We start from the raw sequence: 26055 nt of genomic DNA on the forward strand, positions 1-26055 counted from the left end.
CTTTTCTGTCTCTCTCTCTCACTCCCTTTCTCCCACCTCCCCCTGACAGATGTGTCTGTTCTTCTGTCTGTCAGTCCTAATTGTGCAGTGGTTTCTCTAACCTGTCTTGTTGTTTTCTGTCCTTTTAATATTAAAAAATCCCTGGGCTGGAAGGGAAGTGTGGGTCGGTTCTTCTCCCCTCTATTTAAAGTTCTGGAAGGTAAGTGTGGGTCGGTTCTGCTCCACTCTGTTTAAAGTTCTGGAAGGTAAGTGTGGGTCGGTTCTGCTCCACTCTATTTAAAGTTCTGGAAGGGAAGTGTGGGTCGGTTCTGCTCCCCTCTATTTAAAGTTTTAATACCTTCAATGAGACGATAAAGATCTCTTCCTCGAAATATGGAAATGCTTACTTACGAATTCTAGGGAGGCTGTTAAAAAACGCACAGGGTTGCAGATTCAGATTGGGGCACTCATTTGATGGCTTTCCCGTAAGATAGAAGACACAAAATTCAACATTCATATTCCACAGCAATGAGGGCGGGGAAAGAACAACAACAAACAGTACAGGCCCTTTTTAATGGCGGGGAAGGGCTCTGTGGAAACAGATTTCTATCTAATTGCACTGTGCCAATTTCTGTGCAGCCACAGTATCCAGGGGCAACAAGGAAGAGAGAAAGACCGGGAGAGAGAGCGAGGCAGAGGCCGAGAGAGAGTTCCAGAATGGTTGCCACCTTCCTGGCTAACTACGTCCCAGCTTCACCTCTCCGTGCCGAGATGCAGTTAGCTATAAACCCAGTTTTAAATGCCGCTGCTGTACCACACACCCAGCTCTAGATACCGTAGCTGTAGCATAAGAACCAGGCCGCCTGAAAGCTCTCTGAGAGGAACCTGTCTGGGCCTGTGATCTCCGGCACCAAGTACAAGGTTGGAGCGTTGTTAAGACAGAACCCCTCAGGCAGGGTAGAACTGAATAAGGACTGTTTAGAGACTAGAGACAGACCTGGGAGCCTGTCTACAGTGAACATCTATCACTGACAGACCTAGCAGCCTGTCTACAGTGAACATCTATCACTGACAGACCTGGGAGCTTGTCTACAGTGAACATCTATCACTGACAGACCTAGCAGCCTGTCTACAGTGAACATCTATCACTGACAGACCTGGGAGCCTGTCTACAGTGAACATCTATCACTGACAGACCTAGCAGCCTGTCTACAGTGAACATCTATCACTGACAGACCTAGCAGCCTGTCTACAGTGAACATATGTCACTGCCAGTGTAGCCTATTGAACTGTCCTGTGTGTGAATGACATCAGTCAGACCTGTGAGGTGCCTATCAGGGCGCCATCAGTGTATGCTGATGTGTGACTCCGTCACCTAGCTACAGTGGCCACTTACAGCCCATTGTGTGTGCGATACTATTGGCAAAAAGATTAATAAAACACTTATCTAATACTGTAAATCCTTTCCCCACTGTATGTGTGTGTGTGTGTGTGTGTGTGTGTATGTGTGTGTGTGTGTGTGTGTGTGTGTGTGTGTGTGTGTGTGTCGTCCAGGCGGGTGGATCTCAGGTGATCTTTACCAACCCTCTGGAGATCGTGAAGATCCGCCTGCAGGTGGCTGGAGAGATCACCACCGGCCCCCGCGTCAGCGCCATATCTGTCATCAAGGACTTGGGCTTCTTTGGCCTCTATAAGGTAGATCCTTCTGTACACCTAGGACTGAATTCAAAGATAGGGACAATTAGGACATAGCTGTACTTAACCCCTCAGCTACAATAGCAGCTGAATCAGGTAGAGATTGCTAGTGAGGGCCTATGAGGGACTGTGGACTGTAGGGCCCCCCAGGGCCAGGTAGCAGGGAGCATGGCTGAGATTGAGATATAAACAACGTAAGCTAACTTTGTAACAATGGCCAGGGTAATAATGGACTGAATACCATTGACTCATGTAGGTAGAGGGGCTCTGCATTTTGTTTTCAAGGGACTGTTGGACGGGGATTTCAGATCTGGCAGGTGCTATTATTGGCTTTATTTTAGAACTACGGTGGGTCATTCTCATTATGGAGAGGTTGGTTTTTAGAAGGGCACCGATGACCAGTGTCGTTGATCCATGAAGCATTTTAGAGAGTTCTGATTTAGTGTTTTATCTCTCATTAAAGCTGTGGGTGTTAAAACGTCTTTGGGTTTGATTTAAATGACAGCTCAAGGTTACTTCATCCTGCAGATTCGAACCCTTTCTCTTTTCTTAGCAAAGTTTCAGTTCTATGTCTTCCCAGGTTCATCCCATGTTAGTCTTTTGTGTTTGTCAATCAGTGTGTGTGTGTGTGTGTGTGTGTGAGAGAGAGAGTGCTGAACCTGAGGCCTCCACTTGTATGTGTTTGTCCGTGTGTGTGTGCGCGCGTGTGTGTCTGTGTGTGTGTGTGTCTGTGTGTGCGTGTGTCTACAGTATGTCTGCTCCGTCGTATGTATGAGAATGCTGAATCCGGTATGACGGTAGTGGTGCCTCCCCTGTCTCCCTCTGTGTCTCCTGTCCTCCTGCTGAGACAATGTGCATTGAGAGAGAAGCAGGAGGGCCGGGAGGGCCCAGACAGGCTCCAGCCTGTGAGTCCCAGACGGGTTGGCTCCTCAGGGTTGTGCCCAGGCACAGAGCACCCTTTGTCAGGCTAATTACCCTGCCCCTCAGCCTCTCTTTCTGCCTCTCCCTGCTACCTACCTCCGCTCTGCTGCTGGAGGAACTGACTGACTGACTGGCTGATGCGCTAGTGCCACCACTGTTCACAGTGAGAACTCCAACTATGATCCTAACACATGTATGGTATTGATGTGTCTGCAGTGCAGTATTTATCAAGACAAACCTATTCACTCATATAAACACATACTTGTATGTACTCCAGTACTCACAGTACTCACAGTCAATCATGCATGTGCATGGTGCATAAAGTATATGCACCATGCACAATCCCTCTTTCAAAGCTATAAACAGAAGGAGACACACATATTATGTCAGCCTACACCAGGGTAGGCAATCTGCCTCAGGGCGATTTTTAACAGAGCGGAGACACGATCACATTTCTTGTTTTATTCTCTCTTTTTTTTATTCCTAAATTACACACATTTTTTGCGAATTTCAAAAAAATGAAAATCCTTTTGTTATTATAATTTCTTCACTAAAAAACTTTGGTGGGCAGGCTTGCAGGCTAGTTTTGACCCCTGGCCTACACCTCCCTGTATTTAAACAGGTCAGTCTCACCTCCATGTATTTCAACAGTACTCGGCCTGTAGTGCCGTACTGTCTGTGATTGTGAACCAGGGCCTTGGCAACTTTTCGGCACGCAGTCTGGCATGGCGGCCCTGACGGGGAGGGGAGGGCAGGCAGGGCAGTCCAGGGCAGGGCAGCGCAGGGCAGGTAGGGCAGGGTAGGGTAGTCAGGGCAGGGCAGGACAGGACAGGGCAGGCAGGGAAGGGCATGCTGGACAGGGCAGGCAGGGGAGGGGATGGCAGGCAGGGTAGGGGATGGCAGGCAGGACAGGGCAGGCAGGACAGGGCAGGCAGGGTAGGGGTTGCCAGGCAGGACAGGGCAGGCAGGGTAGGGGATGGCAGGCAGGACAGGGCAGGCAGGGTAGGGGATGGCAGGCAGGACAGGGCAGGGGATGGCAGGCAGGACAGGGCAGGCAGGGTAGGGGATGGCAGGCAGGACAGGGCAGGCAGGGTAGGGGATGGCAGGCAGGACAGGGCAGGGGATGGCAGGCAGGACAGGGCAGGCAGGGTAGGGGGTGGCAGGCAGGACAGGACAGGGCAGGAGATGGCAGGCAGGACAGGACAGGACAGGGCAGGGGATGGCAGGCAGGACAAGACAGGACAGGGCAGGGGATGGCAGGCAGGACAGGGCAGGCAGGACAGGGCAGGCAGGGTAGGGGATGGCAGGCAGGACAGGACAGGGCAGGGGATGGCAGGCAGGACAGGGCAGGCGGGGTAGGGGATGGCAGGCAGGACAGGACAGGGCAGGGGATGGCAGGCAGGACAGGACAGGACAGGGGATGGCAGGCAGGACAGGGCAGGCAGGGTAGGGGATGGCAGGCAGGACAGGACAGGGCAGGACAGGGCAGGCAGGACAGGACAGGACAGGGCAGGGGATGGCAGGCAGGACAGGGCAGGCAGGGTAGGGGATGGCAGGCAGGACAGGACAGGGCAGGGGATGGCAGGCAGGACAGGACAGGGCAGGGGATGGCAGGCAGGACAGGGCAGGCAGGGTAGGGGATGGCAGGCAGGCAGGCAGGACAGGACAGGGGAGGGGAGAAAGAAGCAAAGCACTTGAGGAAAGATGAGATACCATACAGTAAGGTATCTGTGTACGCTGTGGATGAGTGGTAGGATTAACCCCAGCAGTTAAATGAAGCCTGTTTTTATAGGATAACTTTTCCTGGTCCCAAATGGCAGCCAATTCCCTGTATAGTGCCAATAGGGTGCCATTTGGGATCCAAACTTGGCTTTAAACTGCTCTGTTGAAGGGAGGGCCGTCATTTTCTCTTCCCCTTCCCCAACCTCACCTGGATGGCAGCCAAGGAGGGGAATAAGATGAAACGTAATCTGGTTGAAGATATGGCTTTCTTTACGGTGATGGACAGAGGCAATCTTCCTCCTCTTTCCCTGATCTCTCGTCTTTCACTCTCCACTCTCTCCCTCTCTCTCTCCCTATCCCCTCCCTCTCTCTCTCTCTCTCTATCCTTCTCCCTCCCTCTGTCTTTATCCCTCGTTCTCCCTCTCTCTATCCATCTCCCTCCCTCTCTCTCTCTCTCTCTCTCTCTATCCCTCTCCCTCCCTCTCTCTCTATCTCTCTCTCTCTCGCCTCATGTACAGTGCCTTGCGAAAGTATTCGGCCCCCTTGAACTTTGCGACCTTTTGCCACATTTCAGGCTTCAAACATAAAGATATAAAACTGTATTTTTTTGTGAAGAATCAACAACAAGTGGGACACAATCATGAAGTGGAACGACATTTATTGGATATTTCAAACTTTTTTAACAAATCAAAAACTGAAAAATTGGGCGTGCAAAATTATTCAGCCCCTTTACTTTCAGTAAAGAAAAGCAGGCCCAAACCATGATGCTGCCACCACCATGTTTGACAGTGGGGATGGTGTGTTCAGGGTGATGAGCTGTGTTGCTTTTACGCCAAACATAACGTTTTGCTTTGTTGCCAAAAAGTTCAATTTTGGTTTCATCTGACCAGAGCACCTTCTTCCACATGTTTGGTGTGTCTCCCAGGTGGCTTGTGGCAAACTTTAAACAACACTTTTTATGGATATCTTTAAGAAATGGCTTTCTTCTTGCCACTCTTCCATAAAGGCCAGATTTGTGCAATATACGACGATTGTTGTCCTATGGACAAAGTCTCCCACCTCAGCTGTAGATCTCTGCAGTTCATCCAGAGTGATCATGGGCCTCTTGGCTGCATCTCTGATCAATCTTCTCCTTGTATGAGCTGAAAGTTTAGAGGGACGGCCAGGTCTTGGTAGATTTGCAGTGGTCTGATACTCCTTCCATTTCAATATTATCGCTTGCACAGTGCTCCTTGGGATGTTTAAAGCTTGGGAAATATTTTTGTATCCAAATCCGGCTTTAAACTTCTTCACAACAGTATCTCGGACCTGCCTGGTGTGTTCCTTGTTCTTCATGATGCTCTCTGCGCTTTTAACGGACCTCTGAGACTATCACAGTGTAGGTGCATTTATACAGAGACTTGATTACACACAGGTGGATTGTATTTATCATCATTAGTCATTTAGGTCAACATTGGATCATTCAGAGATCCTCACTGAACTTCTGGAGAGAGTTTGCTGCACTGAAAGTAAAGGGGCTGAATAATTTTGCACGCCCAATTTTTCAGTTTTTGATTTGTTAAAAAAGTTTGAAATATCCAATAAATGTCGTTCCACTTCATGATCGTGTCCCACTTGTTGTTGATTCTTCACAAAAAAATACAGTTTTATATCTTTATGTTTGAAGCCTGAAATGTGGCAAAAGGTCGCAAAGTTCAAGGGGGCCGAATACTTTTGCAAGGCACTGTATATAAACTGGCAGCCAAATGGAGATGAGAAGTGAGGAGAGGTGATGAGTTGTAGTGTAGGGCCTAGAGTTTTCCCTGGACATGTCATATGGTCAGAGTACATCTCCCTCCCTCCCTCCCTCCCTCCCTCCCTCCCTCCCTCCCTCCCTCCCTCCCTCCCTCCCTCCCTCCCTCCCTCCCTCCCTCCCTGCCTCCATCTCTCCCTGTCACTCCCTCCCTCCATCTCTCTCCCTGTCCCTCCCTCTCTGTCCCTCACTCCATCTCTCTCCCTGTCCCTCCTCCATCTCTCTCCCTGTCCCTCCCTCTCTGTCCCTCCCTCCATCTCTCCCCCTGTCCCTCCCTCCCTCTGTCCCTCCCTCCCTCCATCTCTCTTCCTGTCCCTCCCTCCCTGTCCCTCCCTCCCTCTGTCCCTCCCTCCATCTCCCTCCCTCCCTCCCTCCCTCCCTCCCTCCCTCCCTCCCTCCCTCCCTCCCTCCCTCCCTCCCTCTGTCCTCCCCACCTCTCAACCCCCCCCCCTCCCCTCTTTCCTCACCCATTGGTCTCTTCTTTCTCGCTACACCATCCACAGGGAGCCAAAGCTTGTTTCCTGCGAGACATCCCCTTCTCAGCCATCTACTTCCCCTGCTATGCTCACGTCAAGACCTACATGAGTGATGAGGATGGGAGGATCGGACCGGGCAAGCTGCTGTTTTCAGGGGCCATAGCAGGTAAGATACCATGCAACACTGTGGCTCAGAACCTCGTTCTTACACTATAAGAACCTTAAAGTGTTCTTTGCTGTCCTCATAGAATGCTTTTTAGTTGCAGGTAGAAGTCTTTTAGTTCCAGGTAGAAACAGTTCTATATTTGGAACCCTTTTTTCGAAGAGTTATTTTTTCTCTCCCTGGTTTATTTTCTCCCTTTCTCTCTCAGTCTCTCCCTTTCTCTCTCCCTTTCTCTCTCCCTTTCTCTCTCTCTCTCTCCCTTTCTCTCTCTCTCTCTCTCTCTCCCCCTTTCTCTCTCTCTCTCTCTCTCTCTCTCTCTCTCTCTCTCTCTCTCTCCCTTTCTCTCTCTCTCTCTTTCTCTCTCTCTCTCTCTCTTTCTCTCTCTCTCTCTCTCTGTCTCTGTCCGTCTCGCTCTCTCTCAGCCTATATGATAAAGAAACTGTATACATTATACACACATCCAACCATATTGGTCATTGATAATCAGAAGATGATGATTTGTTAAAATGTTGTCACTAGCACAAGCTTAATAAGGAACCATTCTTGAGGAAGCAGAAAACCAAGCGTGGGCATTCCTGGTGGGTGGTGAGCCACCACATGGAACCCGGCCTCAGACCCAAGACCCCAGCTCCATACCTCTAACCTCCTTCCCTCCTAGCCTCTATCCCTCTATCCTTGCCCCTCCCCATCCCTCCTTTCCTCCATTCCCCACCCTCCACCCCTTTCTTTCCTCCATCCATCCCTCCATTCTCCATTCCTCTATCCCATCCTCCATCCATCCCTCCATTCTCCATTCCTCTATCCCACCCTCCATCCATCCCTCCATTCTCCATTCCCCATTCCTCTATCACTCCCTCCCTCCTTCCATCCCTCCATTCCCATTCCTCTATCCCTCCCAGCCTCCCGGCTCCAGGCCTAAGACCCCAGTAGCCACCGGCGACCGCAGGCTCCATCGTGGTCGTCCCTAATTAGAGTGCTCAGCGATTGGCTGGAGGTTGGGGTTTGGAGCTAAGCGCTGAGTGAACAGACAGAGCCCAGAGAGACCAACCGCCTGCCTGCCAACAGGGTTTTGATAGGATGGGAGACTATCCTGTGCTAACATATAGGAACTGGCAGCCTGAGCTCTGTCCCAACTGCCACCCTGTTCCCTATATAGTGCCCTACTTTTGACCATGGCCAGTGGTACTTTTGGCATTTTGGTCAAAAGTAGTGCACTATATAGGGAATAGGGTGCTTGTTGAGAGGCAGCCTGTGTGTTAGGCGTGTTAAGAGTAAAGGCGCTGAGGGAGGATGAGGAGCTGTGTAACCCTAACCCTAACCCATCAACCCATCAACAGATGTCACAATACTGGCAACCTGGAGGAAAGACAGTTTTGATCCACAGTCTTCCAGGTCTCTGTCTCCTCTTCCTGCTTAAAACTATGATCTGGAGCGAGTCTGTAAGTTGAATATTTTATTTGAGTGGGTTTATCTTAAAGAAAACAGCGTATAAGAAGGCGAGTGCAGAAGCCAAGCCAGGGTGGTTTGGAACGTCATAAGAAAAAGGTTAATATTTATTTTGAATCGTGAGGGATATGTCGGTCAGTGCTGTAGTTCTGCTCTTCAGCGCTGAGTGAGCAGCGATCATGGCGCTACAGTACATGGAAAAGTCATATAAATCTAAAAAGACATTCCTACTCCCAATCTCCCCCTTCGACCGGGTCCGGGAGCTAGTTTAGAAACCTGAATTGCAGTTTATGATTTTTCATTTGCTCATAGTATTTATCAATCCTTTCTATATTTATCAACGGATTAAGCTTTTTTAGCAATTAACGCTTTTTTTGTCGGCTCAGGAAATGTAACTACACACTCAGTTTGGGCTGCATTATATAGACCCCCTGATCCCAGAACATACTGCAGAGCTGGTCATCTCCCAGTTCCTCCTCCTCCTGCTCTCTCTCTGGCTGTAGAGGAATAGACTTTCTGAGGTAGCTTTGAGAGGGAGATTTAAGATTGTGTTCCTGTGTTTTGAGGTGCTTCTCTGAGTCTCCTTAGCACTTTGAATGTGCTGTGAAACCAGTTGAGTTCTCCTCTCCCTCCTCTCTTCTCTCTTTCCCTCCCCTCCTCCCCTTTCTTATACACTCATCTCCCCTCCTCCCCTCCCCTTCACTACCCTCCCCTCCTCCCCTTTCTTCTACACTCCTCTCCCCTTCACTACCCTCCTCTCCTCCCCCCCTTCACTACCCTCCCCCCCTTCACTACCCTCCCCTCCTCCCCCCCCTTCACTACCCTTCCGTCCTCCCCTTTCTTCTACACTCCTCTCCCCTTCACTACCCTCCTCTCCTCCCCCTTCCTCTCCTCTCCTCCCCCTTCCTCTCCTCTCCTCTCCCCTCCTCTCCTCCCCCTTCCTCTCCACTCCTCTCCCCCCTCCTCTCCTCTCCCGTCCTCTCCTCCCCCCTCCTCTCCTCTCCCCTCCTCTCCTCTCCCCTTCTCTTCTCCCCCCTCCTCTCCTCTCCAATCCTCTCCTCCCCCTTCCTCTCCACTCCTCTCCCCTCCTGTCCTCCCCTCTCCTCTCCTCTCCCCTCCTCTCCTCCCCCCTCCTCTCCTCTCCCCTCCTCTCCTCTCCCCTTCTCTCCTCTCCTCTCCCCTCCTATCCCTTCCTCGCCACTACTCTCCTCTCCTCTCCTCTCCTCTCCTCTCCTCTCCTCTCCTCTCCTCTCCTCTCCTCTCCTCTCCTCTCCTCTCCTCTCCTCTCCTCTCCTCTCCCCCCTTCACTACCCTCCTCTCCTCCCCCTTCCTCTCCCCTCCTCTGCTCTCCCCTCCTCTGCTCTCCCCTCCTCCCTCCTCTCCTTCCCCCTCCTCTCCTCCCCCTCCTCTCCTCACCTCTCCCCTCCTCTCCTCCCCCCTCCTCTCCTCTCCTCTCCTCTCCTCTCCTCTCCTGTCCTGTCCTGTCCTCTCATCTCCCGCCCTCTCATGTGAAGGATATCAGTGCAGGTGGTCTTTCCAGTTCTGTCACATTTGCAGTGAGCGAGTTGATCAGTGGTTGAATTGAATGGCTCGTTTAGTTTGAAGACGTGTAGCCTGTGTGACTAGCTGGTGAAGAGGCCGGTGATGGTAATGACTGTGCGTGGCGGTCAAAAGCAGCCATTGATGATTGATGCCATTCATGGTTGAAGTAGCTGGAGAGGGCTGCCCGCATGGGGCCCCCAGTCACCAGTCACTGGCACGTGGGACGCTTTTGTGTGTCCATCTCATTACCTCGTATTGTCTGCCCATTGCAGTAGAAAACCATGAACATTACATAGCAGAGGCAATGGAGTTTTCTAATGTATTTTTCTGATCGTACACAACTTTCTGTGGGAAGGATCAAGAGAGTAGTTTTACATATGACTGGTCCTCATTCAGATGACCAAAGGCTCAAATGAAAGTAGGATATGATGATGTTTTGAAATAAGTACAAATGTAGACAAGAGGAGTGAGATAAAAATCTCATTGAGAGTTCCAGTTTGTTTATTGGTCATACACATGATGTACACTACCCTTCAAAAGTTTGGGGTCACTTAGAAATGTCCTTGTTTTTGAAAGAAAAGCACATTTCTTGTCCATTACAATAACATCAAATTGATCAGAAATACAGTGTAGACATTGTTAATGTTGTAAATGACTATTGTAGCTGGAAACGGCTGATTTTTTATGGAATATCTACATAGGCGTACAGAGACCCATTATCAGCAACCATCATTCCTGTGTTCCAATGGCACGTTGTGTTAGCTAATCCAAGTTTAGCATTTTTATCATAAAAGGCTAATTGATCATTTGAAAACCCTTTTGCTATTATGTTAGCGCAGCTGTAAAAAGTTGTGCTTATTAAAGAGGCAATAAAACTAGCCTTCTTCAGACTAGTTGAGTATCTGAAGCATCAGCATTTGCGGGTTTGATTACAGGCTCAAAATGTCCAGAAACAAAAGACTTTCTTCTGGAACTCGTCAGTCTATTCTTGTTCTGAGAAATGAAGGCTATTCCATGTGAGAAATTGCCAAGAAACTGAAGCTCTTGTACGACACTGTGTACTACTCCCTTCGCAGAACAGCGCAAACTGGCTCTAACCAGAATAGAAAGAGGAGAGGGAGGCCTCAGTGAACAACTGAGCAAGAGGACAAGTACATTAGAGTGTCTAGTTTGAGAAACAGATACCTCACAAGTCCTCAACTGGCAGCTTAATTAAATAGTACCCGCAAAACCCGCAGTACCCGTCTCCACGTCAATAGTGAGGAGGCCGACTCCGGGATGCTGGCCTTCTAGGCAGAGTTCCTCTGTCCAGTGTCTGTGTTCTTGTGCCCATCTTAATCTTTTCTTTTTAGTGGCCAGTCTGAGATATGGCTTTTTCTTTGCAACATTTTTCAGCTGTGCTAACATAATTGCAAAAGGGTTGTCTAATGATCAATTAGCCTTTTAAATTGATAAACTTGGATTAGCTAACACAACGTGCCGTTGGAACACAGTAGTGATTGTTCTTGTAATGGGCCTTTGTACGCCTATGTAGATATTCCATAACAAAATCTGCCGTTTCCAGCTACAATAGTCATTTACAACATTAACAATGTCTACACTGTATTTCTGATCAATTTGATGTTTAATGGACAAAAAATGAGCTTTTCTTTCAAAAATAAGAACATTTCTAAGTGACCCCAAACTTTTGAACAGTAGTGTACATGGAGTACACAGTGCAACGGGTTCAAGTATGACCTTTGTATAACCCAATACGGAGACTGATGCAGGATAACAGAACAACTACATTCACAGACAATACGGAGACTGATGCAGGATAACAGAACAACTACATTCACAGACAATACGGAGACTGATGCAGGATAACAGAACAACTACATTCACAGACAATACGGAGACTGATGCAGGATAACAGAACCACTACATTCACAGACAGTACTAACACTGATACAGGATAACAGAACCACTACATTCACAGACAGTACTAACACTGATGCAGGATAACAGAACTACAACATTCACAGACAGTACTAACACTGATACAGGTACTAACACAGTACTAACACAGAACCACTACAGTGCTAACAAGTGCTGAGTGAGGTGTTCTCTCCTTAGGTATGCCCGCGGCCTCCCTGGTGACCCCAGCCGATGTTATCAAGACCAGGCTACAAGTGGCGGCCCGTGCTGGCCAGACCACGTATAGTGGCCTCGTTGACTGTTTCTGGAAGATTCTGAAGGAGGAGGGACCACGGGCCTTCTGGAAAGGAGCAGGAGGTATCACCCCATTTGTTTTAATATCTGATGATGATGATGTGATATAAATGGCACAGTAGTGTAATAGTGAAATAGTGTTATTGAGAGTTGTGGTTTTTCACTGTAGCCCGAGTGTTCCGGTCCTCACCTCAGTTTGGGGTCACCCTGGTGACCTATGAACTCCTGCAGAGGTGGTTCTACGTGGACTTCGGCGGACAGTAAGTCAGAACTCCTCCCTCTCCTCATCTGAATGACATGAGCCTGGCCCGTATTCATAAAGTGTCTCAGCATAGGAGGGCTGATCTAGGATCCACTCCCCCATCCATATAATCTTATTTATTATTAAATTAATAAGATTCTATATCAGCACTCTTACTCTGAGACACCTCATGAATAAGGGTCCTGATGTCTTGTCGGATATTAGACTTGAGTGCTCAGTCTTGCTGATGAAATTCAGGGATCACACAATAAGACTGAGAAATCCAAAAACCTAAATGTCAGAATGGTCCAGTCGGGAATAATAGCTTCTACTGACTATTGCTGTGTGATACAAAATCATGGTCATTTCTAGCAGCACTTTACTGCCAACCTTTCAACACAGGGAGAGATGTGTAGTTATACAAAGAATAGATTTCCATTTAAAACCATGCAGAGGGTTAAATGAAAAGCTTGGCTACCCATCGTGTGGGTGCACTTCTTTGTCTCCAGAGGAACAAGAAATGCCATGAGACCAAAATAATTTCAGAGTAGATCAGGTGACTAGCTTCAACCATTTACTTGGTCTGCATCCCCAATGGCACCCTATTCCTATTTGTGACGCAGCCCATTACTTGGTGGGATTGATGTGACATTTCCTAAACTACAGAGCTGTGATGTAGAGCAGTCCTAAACTACAGAGATACAGAGCTGTGATGTAGAGCAGTCCTAAACTACAGAGATACAGAGCTGTGATGTAGAGCAGTCCTAAACTACAGAGATACAGAGCTGTGATGTAGAGCAGTCCTAAACTACAGAGATACAGAGCTGTGATGTAGAGCAGTCCTAAACTATAGAGATACAGAGCTGTGATGTAGGACAGTCCTAAACTACAGAGATACAGAGCTGTGATGTAGAGCAGTCCTAAACTACAGATATACAGAGCTGTGATGTAGGACAGTCCTAAACTACAGAGATACAGAGCTGTGATGTAGAGCAGTCCTAAACTACAGAGATACAGAGCTGTGATGTAGGACAGTCCTAAACAACAGAGATAAAGAGCTGTGATGTAGGACAGTCCTAAATTACAGAGATACAGAGCTGTGATGTAGAGCAGTCCTAAACTACAGATATACCGAGCTGTGATGTAGGACAGTCCTAAACTACAGAGATACAGAGCTGTGATGTAGAGCAGTCCTAAACTACAGAGATACAGAGCTGTGATGTAGGACAGTCCTAAACTACAGAGATACAGAGCTGTGATGTAGGACAGTCCTAAACTACAGAGATACAGAGCTGTGATGTAGAGCAGTCCTAAACTACAGATATACAGAGCTGTGATGTAGAGCAGTCCTAAACTACAGAGATACAGAGCTGTGATGTAGGACAGTCCTAAACTACAGAGATACAGAGCTGTGATGTAGAACAGTCCTAAACTACAGAGATACAGAGCTGTGATGTAGAGCAGTCCTAAACTACAGAGATACAGAGCTGTGATGTAGAGCAGTCCTAAACTACAGATATACAGAGCTGTGATGTAGAGCAGTCCTAAACTACAGAGATACAGATCTGTGATGTAGAGCAGGCCCAAACTACAGATATACAGAGCTGTGATTTAGGACAGTCCTAAACTACAGAGATACAGAGCGGTGATGTAGGACAATCCTAAACTACAGAGATACAGAGCTGTGATGTAGGACAGTCCTAAACTACAGAGATACAGAGCTGTGATGTAGGACAGTCCTAAATTACAGAGATACAGAGCTGTGATGTAGAGCAGTCCTAAACTACAGATATACCGAGCTGTGATGTAGGACAGTCCTAAACTACAGAGATACAGAGCTGTGATGTAGAGCAGTCCTAAACTACAGAGATACAGAGCTGTGATGTAGAGCAGTCCTAAACTACAGAGATACAGAGCTGTGATGTAGAGCAGTCCTAAACTACAGAGATACAGAGCTGTGATGTAGAGCAGTCCTAAACTACAGATATACAGAGCTGTGATGTAGGACAGTCCTAAACTACAGAGATACAGAGCTTTGACTTAGGACAGTCCTAAACTACAGAGATACAGAGCTGTGATGTAGGACAGTCCTAAACTACAGAGATACAGAGCTGTGATGTAGAGCAGTCCTAAACTACAGAGATACAGAGCTGTGATGTAGAGCAGTCCTAAACTACAGATATACAGAGCTGTGATGTAGAGCAGTCCTAAACTACAGAGATACAGAGCTGTGATGTAGAGCAGTTCTAAACTACAGAGATACAGAGCTGTGATGTAGAGCAGTCCTAAACTATAGAGATACAGAGCTGTGATGTAGGACAGTCCTAAACTACAGAGATACAGAGCTGTGATGTAGAGCAGTCCTAAACTACAGATATACAGAGCTGTGATTTAGGACAGTCCTAAACTACAGAGATACAGAGCTGTGACGTGGAGCAGTCCTAAACTACAGAGATACAGAGCTGTGATGTAGAGCAGTCCTAAACTACAGATATACAGAGCTGTGATGTAGAGCAGTCCTAAACTACAGAGATACAGAGCTGTGATGTAGAGCAGGCCCAAACTACAGATATACAGAGCTGTGATTTAGGACAGTCCTAAACTACAGAGATACAGATCTGTGATGTAGGACAGTCCTAAACTACAGAGATACAGAGCTGTGATGTAGAGCAGTCATAAACTACAGAGATACAGAGCTGTAATGTAGAGCAGTCCTAAACTACAGAGATACAGAGCTGTGATGTAGGACAGTCCTAAACTACAGAGATACAGAGCTTTGACTTAGGACAGTCCTAAACTACAGAGATACAGAGCTGTGATATAGAGCAGTCCTAAACTACAGATATACAGAGCTGTGATGTAGGACAGTCCTAAACTACAGAGATACAGAGCTGTGATGTAGGACAGTCCTAAACTACAGAGATACAGAGCTGTGATGTAGGACAGTCCTAAACTACAGAGATACAGATATGTGATGTAGAGCAGTCCTAATCTACAGAGATACAGAGCTGTGATGTAGAGCAGTCCTAAACTACAAATATACAGAGCTGTGATGTAGAGCAGTACTAAACTACAGAGATACAGAGCTGTGATGTAGAGCAGTCCTAAACTACAGATATACAGAGCTGTGATGTAGGACAGTCCTAAACTACAGAGATACAGAGCTGTGATGTAGAGCAGTCCTAAACTACAGATATACAGAGCTGTGATGTAGAGCAGTTCTAAACTACAGAGATACAGAGCTGTGATGTAGAGCAGTCCTAAACTACAGAGATACAGAGCTGTGATGTAGGACAGTCCTAAACTACAGAGATACAGATATGTGATGTAGAGCAGTCCTAATCTACAGAGATACAGAGCTGTGATGTAGAGCAGTCCTAAACTACAAATATACAGAGCTGTGATGTAGAGCAGTACTAAACTACAGAGATACAGAGCTGTGATGTAGAGCAGTCCTAAACTACAGATATACAGAGCTGTGATGTAGGACAGTCCTAAACTACAGAGATACAGAGCTGTGATGTAGAGCAGTCCTAAACTACAGATATACAGAGCTGTGATGTAGAGCAGTTCTAAACTACAGAGATACAGAGCTGTGATGTAGAGCAGTCCTAAACTACAGAGATACAGAGCTGTGATGTAGAGCAGTCCTAAACTACAGATATACAGAGCTGTGATTTAGGACAGTCCTAAACTACAGAGATACAGAGCTGTGATGTGGAGCAGTCCTAAACTACAGAGATACAGAGCTGTGATGTAGAGCAGTCCTAAACTACAGATATACAGAGCTGTGATGTAGAGCAGTCCTAAACTACAGAGATACAGAGCTGTGATGTAGAGCAGTCCTAAACTACAGATATACAGAGCTGTGATTTAGGACAGTCCTAAACTACAGAGATACAGAGCTGTGATGTAGGACAGTCCTAAACTACAGATATACAGAGCTGTGATTTAGGACAGTCCTAAACTACAGAGATACAGAGCGGTGATGTAGAAAAATCCTAAACTACAGAGATACAGAGCTGTGATGTAGGACAGTCCTAAACAACAGAGATACAGAGCTGTGATGTAGGACAGTCCTATACTACAGAGATACAGAGCTGTGATGTAGGACAGTCCTAAACAACAGATATACAGAGCTGTGATTTAGGACAGTCCTAAACTACAGAGATACAGAGCTGTGATGTAGGACAGTCCTAAACTACAGATATACAGAGCTGTGATTTAGGACAGTCCTAAACTACAGAGATACAGAGCGGTGATGTAGAAAAATCCTAAACTACAGAGATACAGAGCTGTGATGTAGGACAGTCCTAAACAACAGAGATACAGAGCTGTGATGTAGGACAGTCCTACACTACAGAGATACAGAGCTGTGATGTAGGACAGTCCTAAACAACAGATATACAGAGCTGTGATGTAGGACAGTCCTAAACAACAGAGATACAGAGCGGTGATGTAGGACAGTCCTAAACAACAGAGATACAGAGCGGTGATGTAGGACAATCCAAAACTACAGAGATACAGAGCTGTAATGTAGGACAGTCCTAAACTACAGAGATACAGAGATGTGATGTAGAGCAGTCCTAAACTACAGAGATACAGAGCTGTGATGTAGAGCAGTCCTAAACTACAGAGATACAGACCTGTGATGTAGGACAGTCCTAAACTACAGATATACAGAGCTGTGATGTAGGACAGTCCTAAACTACAGAGATACAGATATGTGATGTAGAGCAGTCCTAATCTACAGAGATACAGAGCTGTGATGTAGAGCAGTCCTAAACTACAAATATACAGAGCTGTGATGTAGAGCAGTCCTAAACTACAGAGATTCAGAGCTGTGATGTAGAGCAGTCCTAAACTACAGATATACAGAGCTGTGATGTAGAACAGTCCTAAACTACAGAGATACAGAGCTGTGATGTAGAGCAGTCCTAAACTACAGATATACAGAGCTGTGATGTAGAGCAGTTCTAAACTACAGAGATACAGAGCTGTGATGTAGAGCAGTCCTAAACTACAGATATACAGAGCTGTGATTTAGGACAGTCCTAAACTACAGAGATACAGAGCTGTGATGTGGAGCAGTCCTAAACTACAGAGATACAGAGCTGTGATGTAGAGCAGTCCTAAACTACAGATATACAGAGCTGTGATGTAGAGCAGTCCTAAACTACAGAGATACAGAGCTGTGATGTAGAGCAGGCCCAAACTACAGATATGCAGAGCTGTGATTTAGGACAGTCCTAAACTACAGAGATACAGAGCGGTGATGTAGGACAATCCTAAACTACAGAGATACAGATCTGTGATGTAGGACAGTCCTAAACTACAGAGATACAGAGCTGTGATGTAGGACAATCCAAAACTACAGAGATACAGAGCTGTAATGTAGGACAGTCCTAAACTACAGAGATACAGAGCTGTGATGTAGAGCAGTCCTAAACTACAGAGATACAGAGCTGTGATGTAGAGCAGTCCTAAACTACAGAGATACAGACCTGTGATGTAGGACAGTCCTAAACTACAGATATACAGAGCTGTGATGTAGGACAGTCCTAAACTACAGAGATACAGATATGTGATGTAGAGCAGTCCTAATCTACAGAGATACAGAGCTGTGATGTAGAGCAGTCCTAAACTACAAATATACAGAGCTGTGATGTAGAGCAGTCCTAAACTACAGAGATACAGAGCTGTGATGTAGAGCAGTCCTAAACTACAGATATACAGAGCTGTGATGTAGAACAGTCCTAAACTACAGAGATACAGAGCTGTGATGTAGAGCAGTCCTAAACTACAGATATACAGAGCTGTGATGTAGAGCAGTTCTAAACTACAGAGATACAGAGCTGTGATGTAGAGCAGTCCTAAACTATAGAGATACAGAGCTGTGATGTAGGACAGTCCTAAACTACAGAGATACAGAGCTGTGATGTAGAGCAGTCCTAAACTACAAATATACAGAGCTGTGATGTAGAGCAGTACTAAACTACAGAGATACAGAGCTGTGATGTAGAGCAGTCCTAAACTACAGATATACAGAGCTGTGATGTAGGACAGTCCTAAACTACAGAGATACAGAGCTGTGATGTAGAGCAGTCCTAAACTACAGATATACAGAGCTGTGATGTAGAGCAGTTCTAAACTACAGAGATACAGAGCTGTGATGTAGAGCAGTCCTAAACTACAGAGATACAGAGCTGTGATGTAGAGCAGTCCTAAACTACAGATATACAGAGCTGTGATTTAGGACAGTCCTAAACTACAGAGATACAGAGCTGTGATGTGGAGCAGTCCTAAACTACAGAGATACAGAGCTGTGATGTAGAGCAGTCCTAAACTACAGATTTACAGAGCTGTGATGTAGAGCAGTCCTAAACTACAGAGATACAGAGCTGTGATGTAGAGCAGTCCTAAACTACAGATATACAGAGCTGTGATTTAGGACAGTCCTAAACTACAGAGATACAGAGCTGTGATGTAGGACAGTCCTAAACTACAGATATACAGAGCTGTGATTTAGGACAGTCCTAAACTACAGAGATACAGAGCGGTGATGTAGAAAAATCCTAAACTACAGAGATACAGAGCTGTGATGTAGGACAGTCCTAAACAACAGAGATACAGAGCTGTGATGTAGGACAGTCCTACACTACAGAGATACAGAGCTGTGATGTAGGACAGTCCTAAACAACAGATATACAGAGCTGTGATGTAGGACAGTCCTAAACAACAGAGATACAGAGCGGTGATGTAGGACAGTCCTAAACAACAGAGATACAGAGCGGTGATGTAGGACAATCCAAAACTACAGAGATACAGAGCTGTAATGTAGGACAGTCCTAAACTACAGAGATACAGAGCTGTGATGTAGAGCAGTCCTAAACTACAGAGATACAGAGCTGTGATGTAGAGCAGTCCTAAACTACAGAGATACAGACCTGTGATGTAGGACAGTCCTAAACTACAGATATACAGAGCTGTGATGTAGGACAGTCCTAAACTACAGAGATACAGATATGTGATGTAGAGCAGTCCTAATCTACAGAGATACAGAGCTGTGATGTAGAGCAGTCCTAAACTACAAATATACAGAGCTGTGATGTAGAGCAGTCCTAAACTACAGAGATACAGAGCTGTGATGTAGAGCAGTCCTAAACTACAGATATACAGAGCTGTGATGTAGAACAGTCCTAAACTACAGAGATACAGAGCTGTGATGTAGAGCAGTCCTAAACTACAGATATACAGAGCTGTGATGTAGAGCAGTTCTAAACTACAGAGATACAGAGCTGTGATGTAGAGCAGTCCTAAACTACAGATATACAGAGCTGTGATTTAGGACAGTCCTAAACTACAGAGATACAGAGCTGTGATGTGGAGCAGTCCTAAACTACAGAGATACAGAGCTGTGATGTAGAGCCGTCCTAAACTACAGATATACAGAGCTGTGATGTAGAGCAGTCCTAAACTACAGAGATACAGAGCTGTGATGTAGAGCAGGCCCAAACTACAGATATGCAGAGCTGTGATTTAGGACAGTCCTAAACTACAGAGATACAGAGCGGTGATGTAGGACAATCCTAAACTACAGAGATACAGATCTGTGATGTAGGACAGTCCTAAACTACAGAGATACAGAGCTGTGATGTAGGACAATCCAAAACTACAGAGATACAGAGCTGTAATGTAGGACAGTCCTAAACTACAGAGATACAGAGCTGTGATGTAGAGCAGTCCTAAACTACAGAGATACAGAGCTGTGATGTAGAGCAGTCCTAAACTACAGAGATACAGACCTGTGATGTAGGACAGTCCTAAACTACAGATATACAGAGCTGTGATGTAGGACAGTCCTAAACTACAGAGATACAGATATGTGATGTAGAGCAGTCCTAATCTACAGAGATACAGAGCTGTGATGTAGAGCAGTCCTAAACTACAAATATACAGAGCTGTGATGTAGAGCAGTCCTAAACTACAGAGATACAGAGCTGTGATGTAGAGCAGTCCTAAACTACAGATATACAGAGCTGTGATGTAGAACAGTCCTAAACTACAGAGATACAGAGCTGTGATGTAGAGCAGTCCTAAACTACAGATATACAGAGCTGTGATGTAGAGCAGTTCTAAACTACAGAGATACAGAGCTGTGATGTAGAGCAGTCCTAAACTATAGAGATACAGAGCTGTGATGTAGGACAGTCCTAAACTACAGAGATACAGAGCTGTGATGTAGAGCAGTCCTAAACTACAGATATACAGAGCTGTGATTTAGGACAGTCCTAAACTACAGAGATACAGAGCTGTGATGTGGAGCAGTCCTAAACTACAGAGATACAGAGCTGTGATGTAGAGCAGTCCTAAACTACAGATATACAGAGCTGTGATGTAGAGCAGTCCTAAACTACAGAGATACAGAGCTGTGATGTAGAGCAGGCCCAAACTACAGATATGCAGATCTGTGATTTAGGACAGTCCTAAACTACAGAGATACAGAGCGGTGATGTAGGACAATCCTAAACTACAGAGATACAGATCTGTGATGTAGGACAGTCCTAAACTACAGAGATACAGAGCTGTGATGTAGAGCAGTCATAAACTACAGAGATATAGAGCTGTAATGTAGAACAGTCCTAAACTACAGAGATACAGAGCTGTGATGTAGGACAGTCCTAAACTACAGAGATACAGAGCTTTGACTTAGGACAGTCCTAAACTACAGAGATACAGAGCTGTGATATAGAGCAGTCCTAAACTACAGATATACAGAGCTGTGATGTAGGACAGTCCTAAACTACAGAGATACAGAGCTGTGATGTAGGACAGTCCTAAACTACAGAGATACAGAGCTGTGATGTAGGACAGTCCTAAACTACAGAGATACAGATATGTGATGTAGAGCAGTCCTAATCTACAGAGATACAGAGCTGTGATGTAGAGCAGTCCTAAACTACAAATATACAGAGCTGTGATGTAGAGCAGTACTAAACTACAGAGATACAGAGCTGTGATGTAGAGCAGTCCTAAACTACAGATATACAGAGCTGTGATGTAGGACAGTCCTAAACTACAGAGATACAGAGCTGTGATGTAGAGCAGTCCTAAACTACAGATATACAGAGCTGTGATGTAGAGCAGTTCTAAACTACAGAGATACAGAGCTGTGATGTAGAGCAGTCCTAAACTATAGAGATACAGAGCTGTGATGTAGGACAGTCCTAAACTACAGAGATACAGATCTGTGATGTAGGACAATCCTAAACTACAGAGATACAGAGCTGTGATGTAGAGCAGTCCTAAACTACAGAGATACAGAGCTGTGATGTAGAGCAGGCCCAAACTACAGATATGCAGATCTGTGATTTAGGACAGTCCTAAACTACAGAGATACAGAGCGGTGATGTAGGACAATCCTAAACTACAGAGATACAGATCTGTGATGTAGGACAGTCCTAAACTACAGAGATACAGAGCTGTGATGTAGAGCAGTCATAAACTACAGAGATATAGAGCTGTAATGTAGAACAGTCCTAAACTACAGAGATACAGAGCTGTGATGTAGGACAGTCCTAAACTACAGAGATACAGAGCTTTGACTTAGGACAGTCCTAAACTACAGAGATACAGAGCTGTGATATAGAGCAGTCCTAAACTACAGATATACAGAGCTGTGATGTAGGACAGTCCTAAACTACAGAGATACAGAGCTGTGATGTAGGACAGTCCTAAACTACAGAGATACAGAGCTGTGATGTAGGACAGTCCTAAACTACAGAGATACAGATATGTGATGTAGAGCAGTCCTAATCTACAGAGATACAGAGCTGTGATGTAGAGCAGTCCTAAACTACAAATATACAGAGCTGTGATGTAGAGCAGTACTAAACTACAGAGATACAGAGCTGTGATGTAGAGCAGTCCTAAACTACAGATATACAGAGCTGTGATGTAGGACAGTCCTAAACTACAGAGATACAGAGCTGTGATGTAGAGCAGTCCTAAACTACAGATATACAGAGCTGTGATGTAGAGCAGTTCTAAACTACAGAGATACAGAGCTGTGATGTAGAGCAGTCCTAAACTATAGAGATACAGAGCTGTGATGTAGGACAGTCCTAAACTACAGAGATACAGATCTGTGATGTAGGACAATCCTAAACTACAGAGATACAGAGCTGTGATGTAGAGCAGTCCTAAACTACAGAGATACAGAGCTGTGATGTAGAGCAGTCCTAAACTACAGATATACAGAGCTGTGATTCAGGACAGTCCTAAACTACAGAGATACAGAGCTGTGATGTGGAGCAGTCCTAAACTACAGAGATACAGAGCTGTGATGTAGAGCAGTCCTAAACTACAGATATACAGAGCTGTGATGTAGAGCAGTCCTAAACTACAGAGATACAGAGCTGTGATGTAGAGCAGTCCTAAACTACAGATATACAGAGCTGTGATTTAGGACAGTCCTAAACTACAGAGATACAGAGCTGTGATGTAGGACAGTCCTAAACAACAGATATACAGAGCTGTGATGTAGGACAGTCCTAAACAACAGAGATACAGAGCGGTGATGTAGGACAGTCCTAAACAACAGAGATACAGAGCGGTGATGTAGGACAATCCAAAACTACAGAGATACAGAGCTGTGATGTAGGACAGTCCTAAACTACAGAGATACAGAGCTGTGATGTAGAGCAGTCCTAAACTACAGAGATACAGAGCTGTGATGTAGAGCAGTCCTAAACTACAGAGATACAGAGCTGTGATGTAGAGCAGTCCTAAACTACAGATATACAGAGCTGTGATGTAGGACAGTCCTAAACTACAGAGATACAGAGCTGTGATGTAGAGCAGTCCTAAACTACAGATATACAGAGCTGTGATGTAGGACAGTCCTAAACTACAGAGATACAGAGCTGTGATGTAGGACAGTCCTAAACAACAGAGATACAGAGCTGTGATGTAGGACAGTCCTAAACAACAGAGATACAGAGCGGTGATGTAGGACAATCCAAAACTACAGAGATACAGAGCTGTGATGTAGGACAGTCCTAAACTACAGAGATACAGAGCTGTGATGTAGAGCAGTCCTAAACTACAGAGATACAGAGCTGTGATGTAGAGCAGTCCTAAACTACAGAGATACAGAGCTGTGATGTAGAGCAGTCCTAAACTACAGAGATACAGAGCTGTGATGTAGGACAGTCCTAAACTACAGAGATACAGAGCTGTGATGTAGAGCAGTCCTAAACTACAGATATACAGAGCTGTGATGTAGGACAGTCCTAAACTACAGAGATACAGAGCTGTGATGTAGAGCAGTCCTAAACTACAGATATACAGAGCTGTGATGTAGGACAGTCCTAAACTACAGAGATACAGAGCTGTGATGTAGAGCAGTCCTAAACTACAGAGATACAGAGCCGTGATGTAGAGCAGTCCTAAACTACAGAGATACAGAGCTGTGATGTAGGACAGTCCTAAACTACAGAGATACAGAGCTGTGATGTAGAGCCGTCCTAAACTACAGATATACAGAGCTGTGATGTAGGACAGTCCTAAACTACAGAGATACAGAGCTGTGATGTAGGACAGTTCTAATCTACAGAGATACAGAGCTGTGATGTAGAGCAGTCCTAAACTACAGAGATACAGAGCTGTGATGTAGGACAGTCCTAAACTACAGAGATACAGAGCTGTGATGTAGGACAGTCCTAAACTAGAGAGATACAGAGCTGTGATGTAGGACAGTCCTAAACTACAGAGATACAGAGCTGTGATGTAGAGCAGTCCTAAACTACAGAGATACAGAGCCGTGATGTAGAGCAGTCCTAAACTACAGAGATACAGAGCTGTGATGTAGGGCAGTCCTAAACTACAGAGATACAGAGCTGTGATGTAGGACAGTCCTAAACTACAGAGATACAGAGCTGTGATGTAGAGCCGTCCTAAACTACAGAGATACAGAGCCGTGATGTAGAGCAGTCCTAAACTAGAGAGATACAGAGCTGTGATGTAGAGCAGTCCTAAACTACAGAGATACAGAGCTGTGATGTAGAGCAGTCCTAAACTAGAGAGATACAGAGCTGTGATGTAGGACAGTCCTAAACTACAGAGATACAGAGCTGTGATGTAGAGTAGTCCTAAACTACAGAGATACAGAGCTGTGATGTAGAGCAGTCCTAAACTAGAGAGATACAGAGCTGTGATGTAGGACAGTCCTAAACTACAGAGATACAGAGCTGTGATGTAGAGCAGTCCTAAACTACAGAGATACAGAGCCGTGATGTAGAGCAGTCCTAAACTACAGAGATACAGAGCTGTGATGTAGAGCAGTCCTAAACTACAGAGATACAGAGCTGTGATGTAGGACAGTCCTAAACTACAGATATACAGAGCTGTGATTTAGGACAGTCCTAAACTACAGAGATACAGAGCGGTGATGTAGAAAAATCCTAAACCACAGAGATACAGAGCTGTGATGTAGGACAGTCCTAAACTACAGAGATACAGAGCTGTGATGTAGAGCAGTCCTAAACTACATAGATACAGAGCTGTGATGTAGGACAGTCCTAAACAACAGAGATACAGAGCTGTGATGTAGGACAGTCCTACACTACAGAGATACAGAGCTGCGATGTAGGACAGTCCTAAACAACAGATATACAGAGCTGTGATGTAGGACAGTCATAATCTACAGAGATACAGAGCTGTGATGTAGGACAGTCCTAAACTACAGAGATACAGAGCTGTGATGTAGGACAGTCCTAAACAACAGAGATACAGAGCGGTGATGTAGGACAATCCAAAACTACAGAGATACAGAGCTGTGATGTAGGACAGTCCTAAACTACAGAGATACAGAGCTGTGATGTAGAGCAGTCCTAAACTACAGAGATACAGAGCTGTGATGTAGAGCAGTCCTAAACTACAGAGATACAGAGCTGTGATGTAGAGCAGTCCTAAACTACAGAGATACAGAGCTGTGATGTAGGACAGTCCTAAACTACAGAGATACAGAGCTGTGATGTAGAGCAGTCCTAAACTACAGATATACAGAGCTGTGATGTAGGACAGTCCTAAACTACAGAGATACAGAGCTGTGATGTAGAGCAGTCCTAAACTACAGAGATACAGAGCCGTGATGTAGAGCAGTCCTAAACTACAGAGATACAGAGCTGTGATGTAGGACAGTCCTAAACTACAGAGATACAGAGCTGTGATGTAGAGCCGTCCTAAACTACAGATATACAGAGCTGTGATGTAGGACAGTCCTAAACTACAGAGATACAGAGCTGTGATGTAGGACAGTCCTAAACTACAGAGATACAGAGCTGTGATGTAGAGCAGTCCTAAACTACAGAGATACAGAGCTGTGATGTAGGACAGTCCTAAACTACAGAGATACAGAGCTGTGATGTAGAGCAGTCCTAAACTACAGAGATACAGAGCTGTGATGTAGAGCAGTCCTAAACTACAGAGATACAGAGCTGTGATGTAGAGCAGTCCTAAACTACAGAGATACAGAGCTGTGATGTAGAGCAGTCCTAAACTACAGAGATACAGAGCTGTGATGTAGAGCAGTCCTAAACTACAGAGATACAGAGCTGTGATGTAGAGCCGTCCTAAACTACAGAGATACAGAGCTGTGATGTAGGACAGTCCTAAACTACAGAGATACAGAGCTGTGATGTAGAGCAGTCCTAAACTACAGCGATACAGAGCTGTGATGTAGGACAGTCCTAAACTACAGAGATACAGAGCTGTGATGTAGAGCAGTCCTAAACTACAGAGATACAGAGCTGTGATGTAGAGCCGTCCTAAACTACAGAGATACAGAGCTGTGATGTAGAGCAGT

General features: G+C 45.6%; 1 protein-coding gene across 1 annotated transcript in view; it reads left to right on the plus strand.

Annotated features, from left to right (window-relative positions):
* The window catches only part of LOC110488013 (calcium-binding mitochondrial carrier protein Aralar2-like), a 122471-nt gene that overhangs the window by 89337 nt on the left and 7079 nt on the right, over nt 1-26055 (plus strand). The window contains exons 14-17 of the mRNA XM_036971473.1: nt 1534-1674; nt 6613-6751; nt 11852-12010; nt 12117-12207. Coding sequence (XP_036827368.1) covers nt 1534-1674; nt 6613-6751; nt 11852-12010; nt 12117-12207 — 530 coding nt within the window. The remainder of the gene's footprint in view (nt 1-1533; nt 1675-6612; nt 6752-11851; nt 12011-12116; nt 12208-26055) is intronic.

Source organism: Oncorhynchus mykiss, chromosome 32, assembly GCF_013265735.2.
Source record: "Oncorhynchus mykiss isolate Arlee chromosome 32, USDA_OmykA_1.1, whole genome shotgun sequence".
Taxonomy (NCBI): domain Eukaryota; kingdom Metazoa; phylum Chordata; class Actinopteri; order Salmoniformes; family Salmonidae; genus Oncorhynchus; species Oncorhynchus mykiss.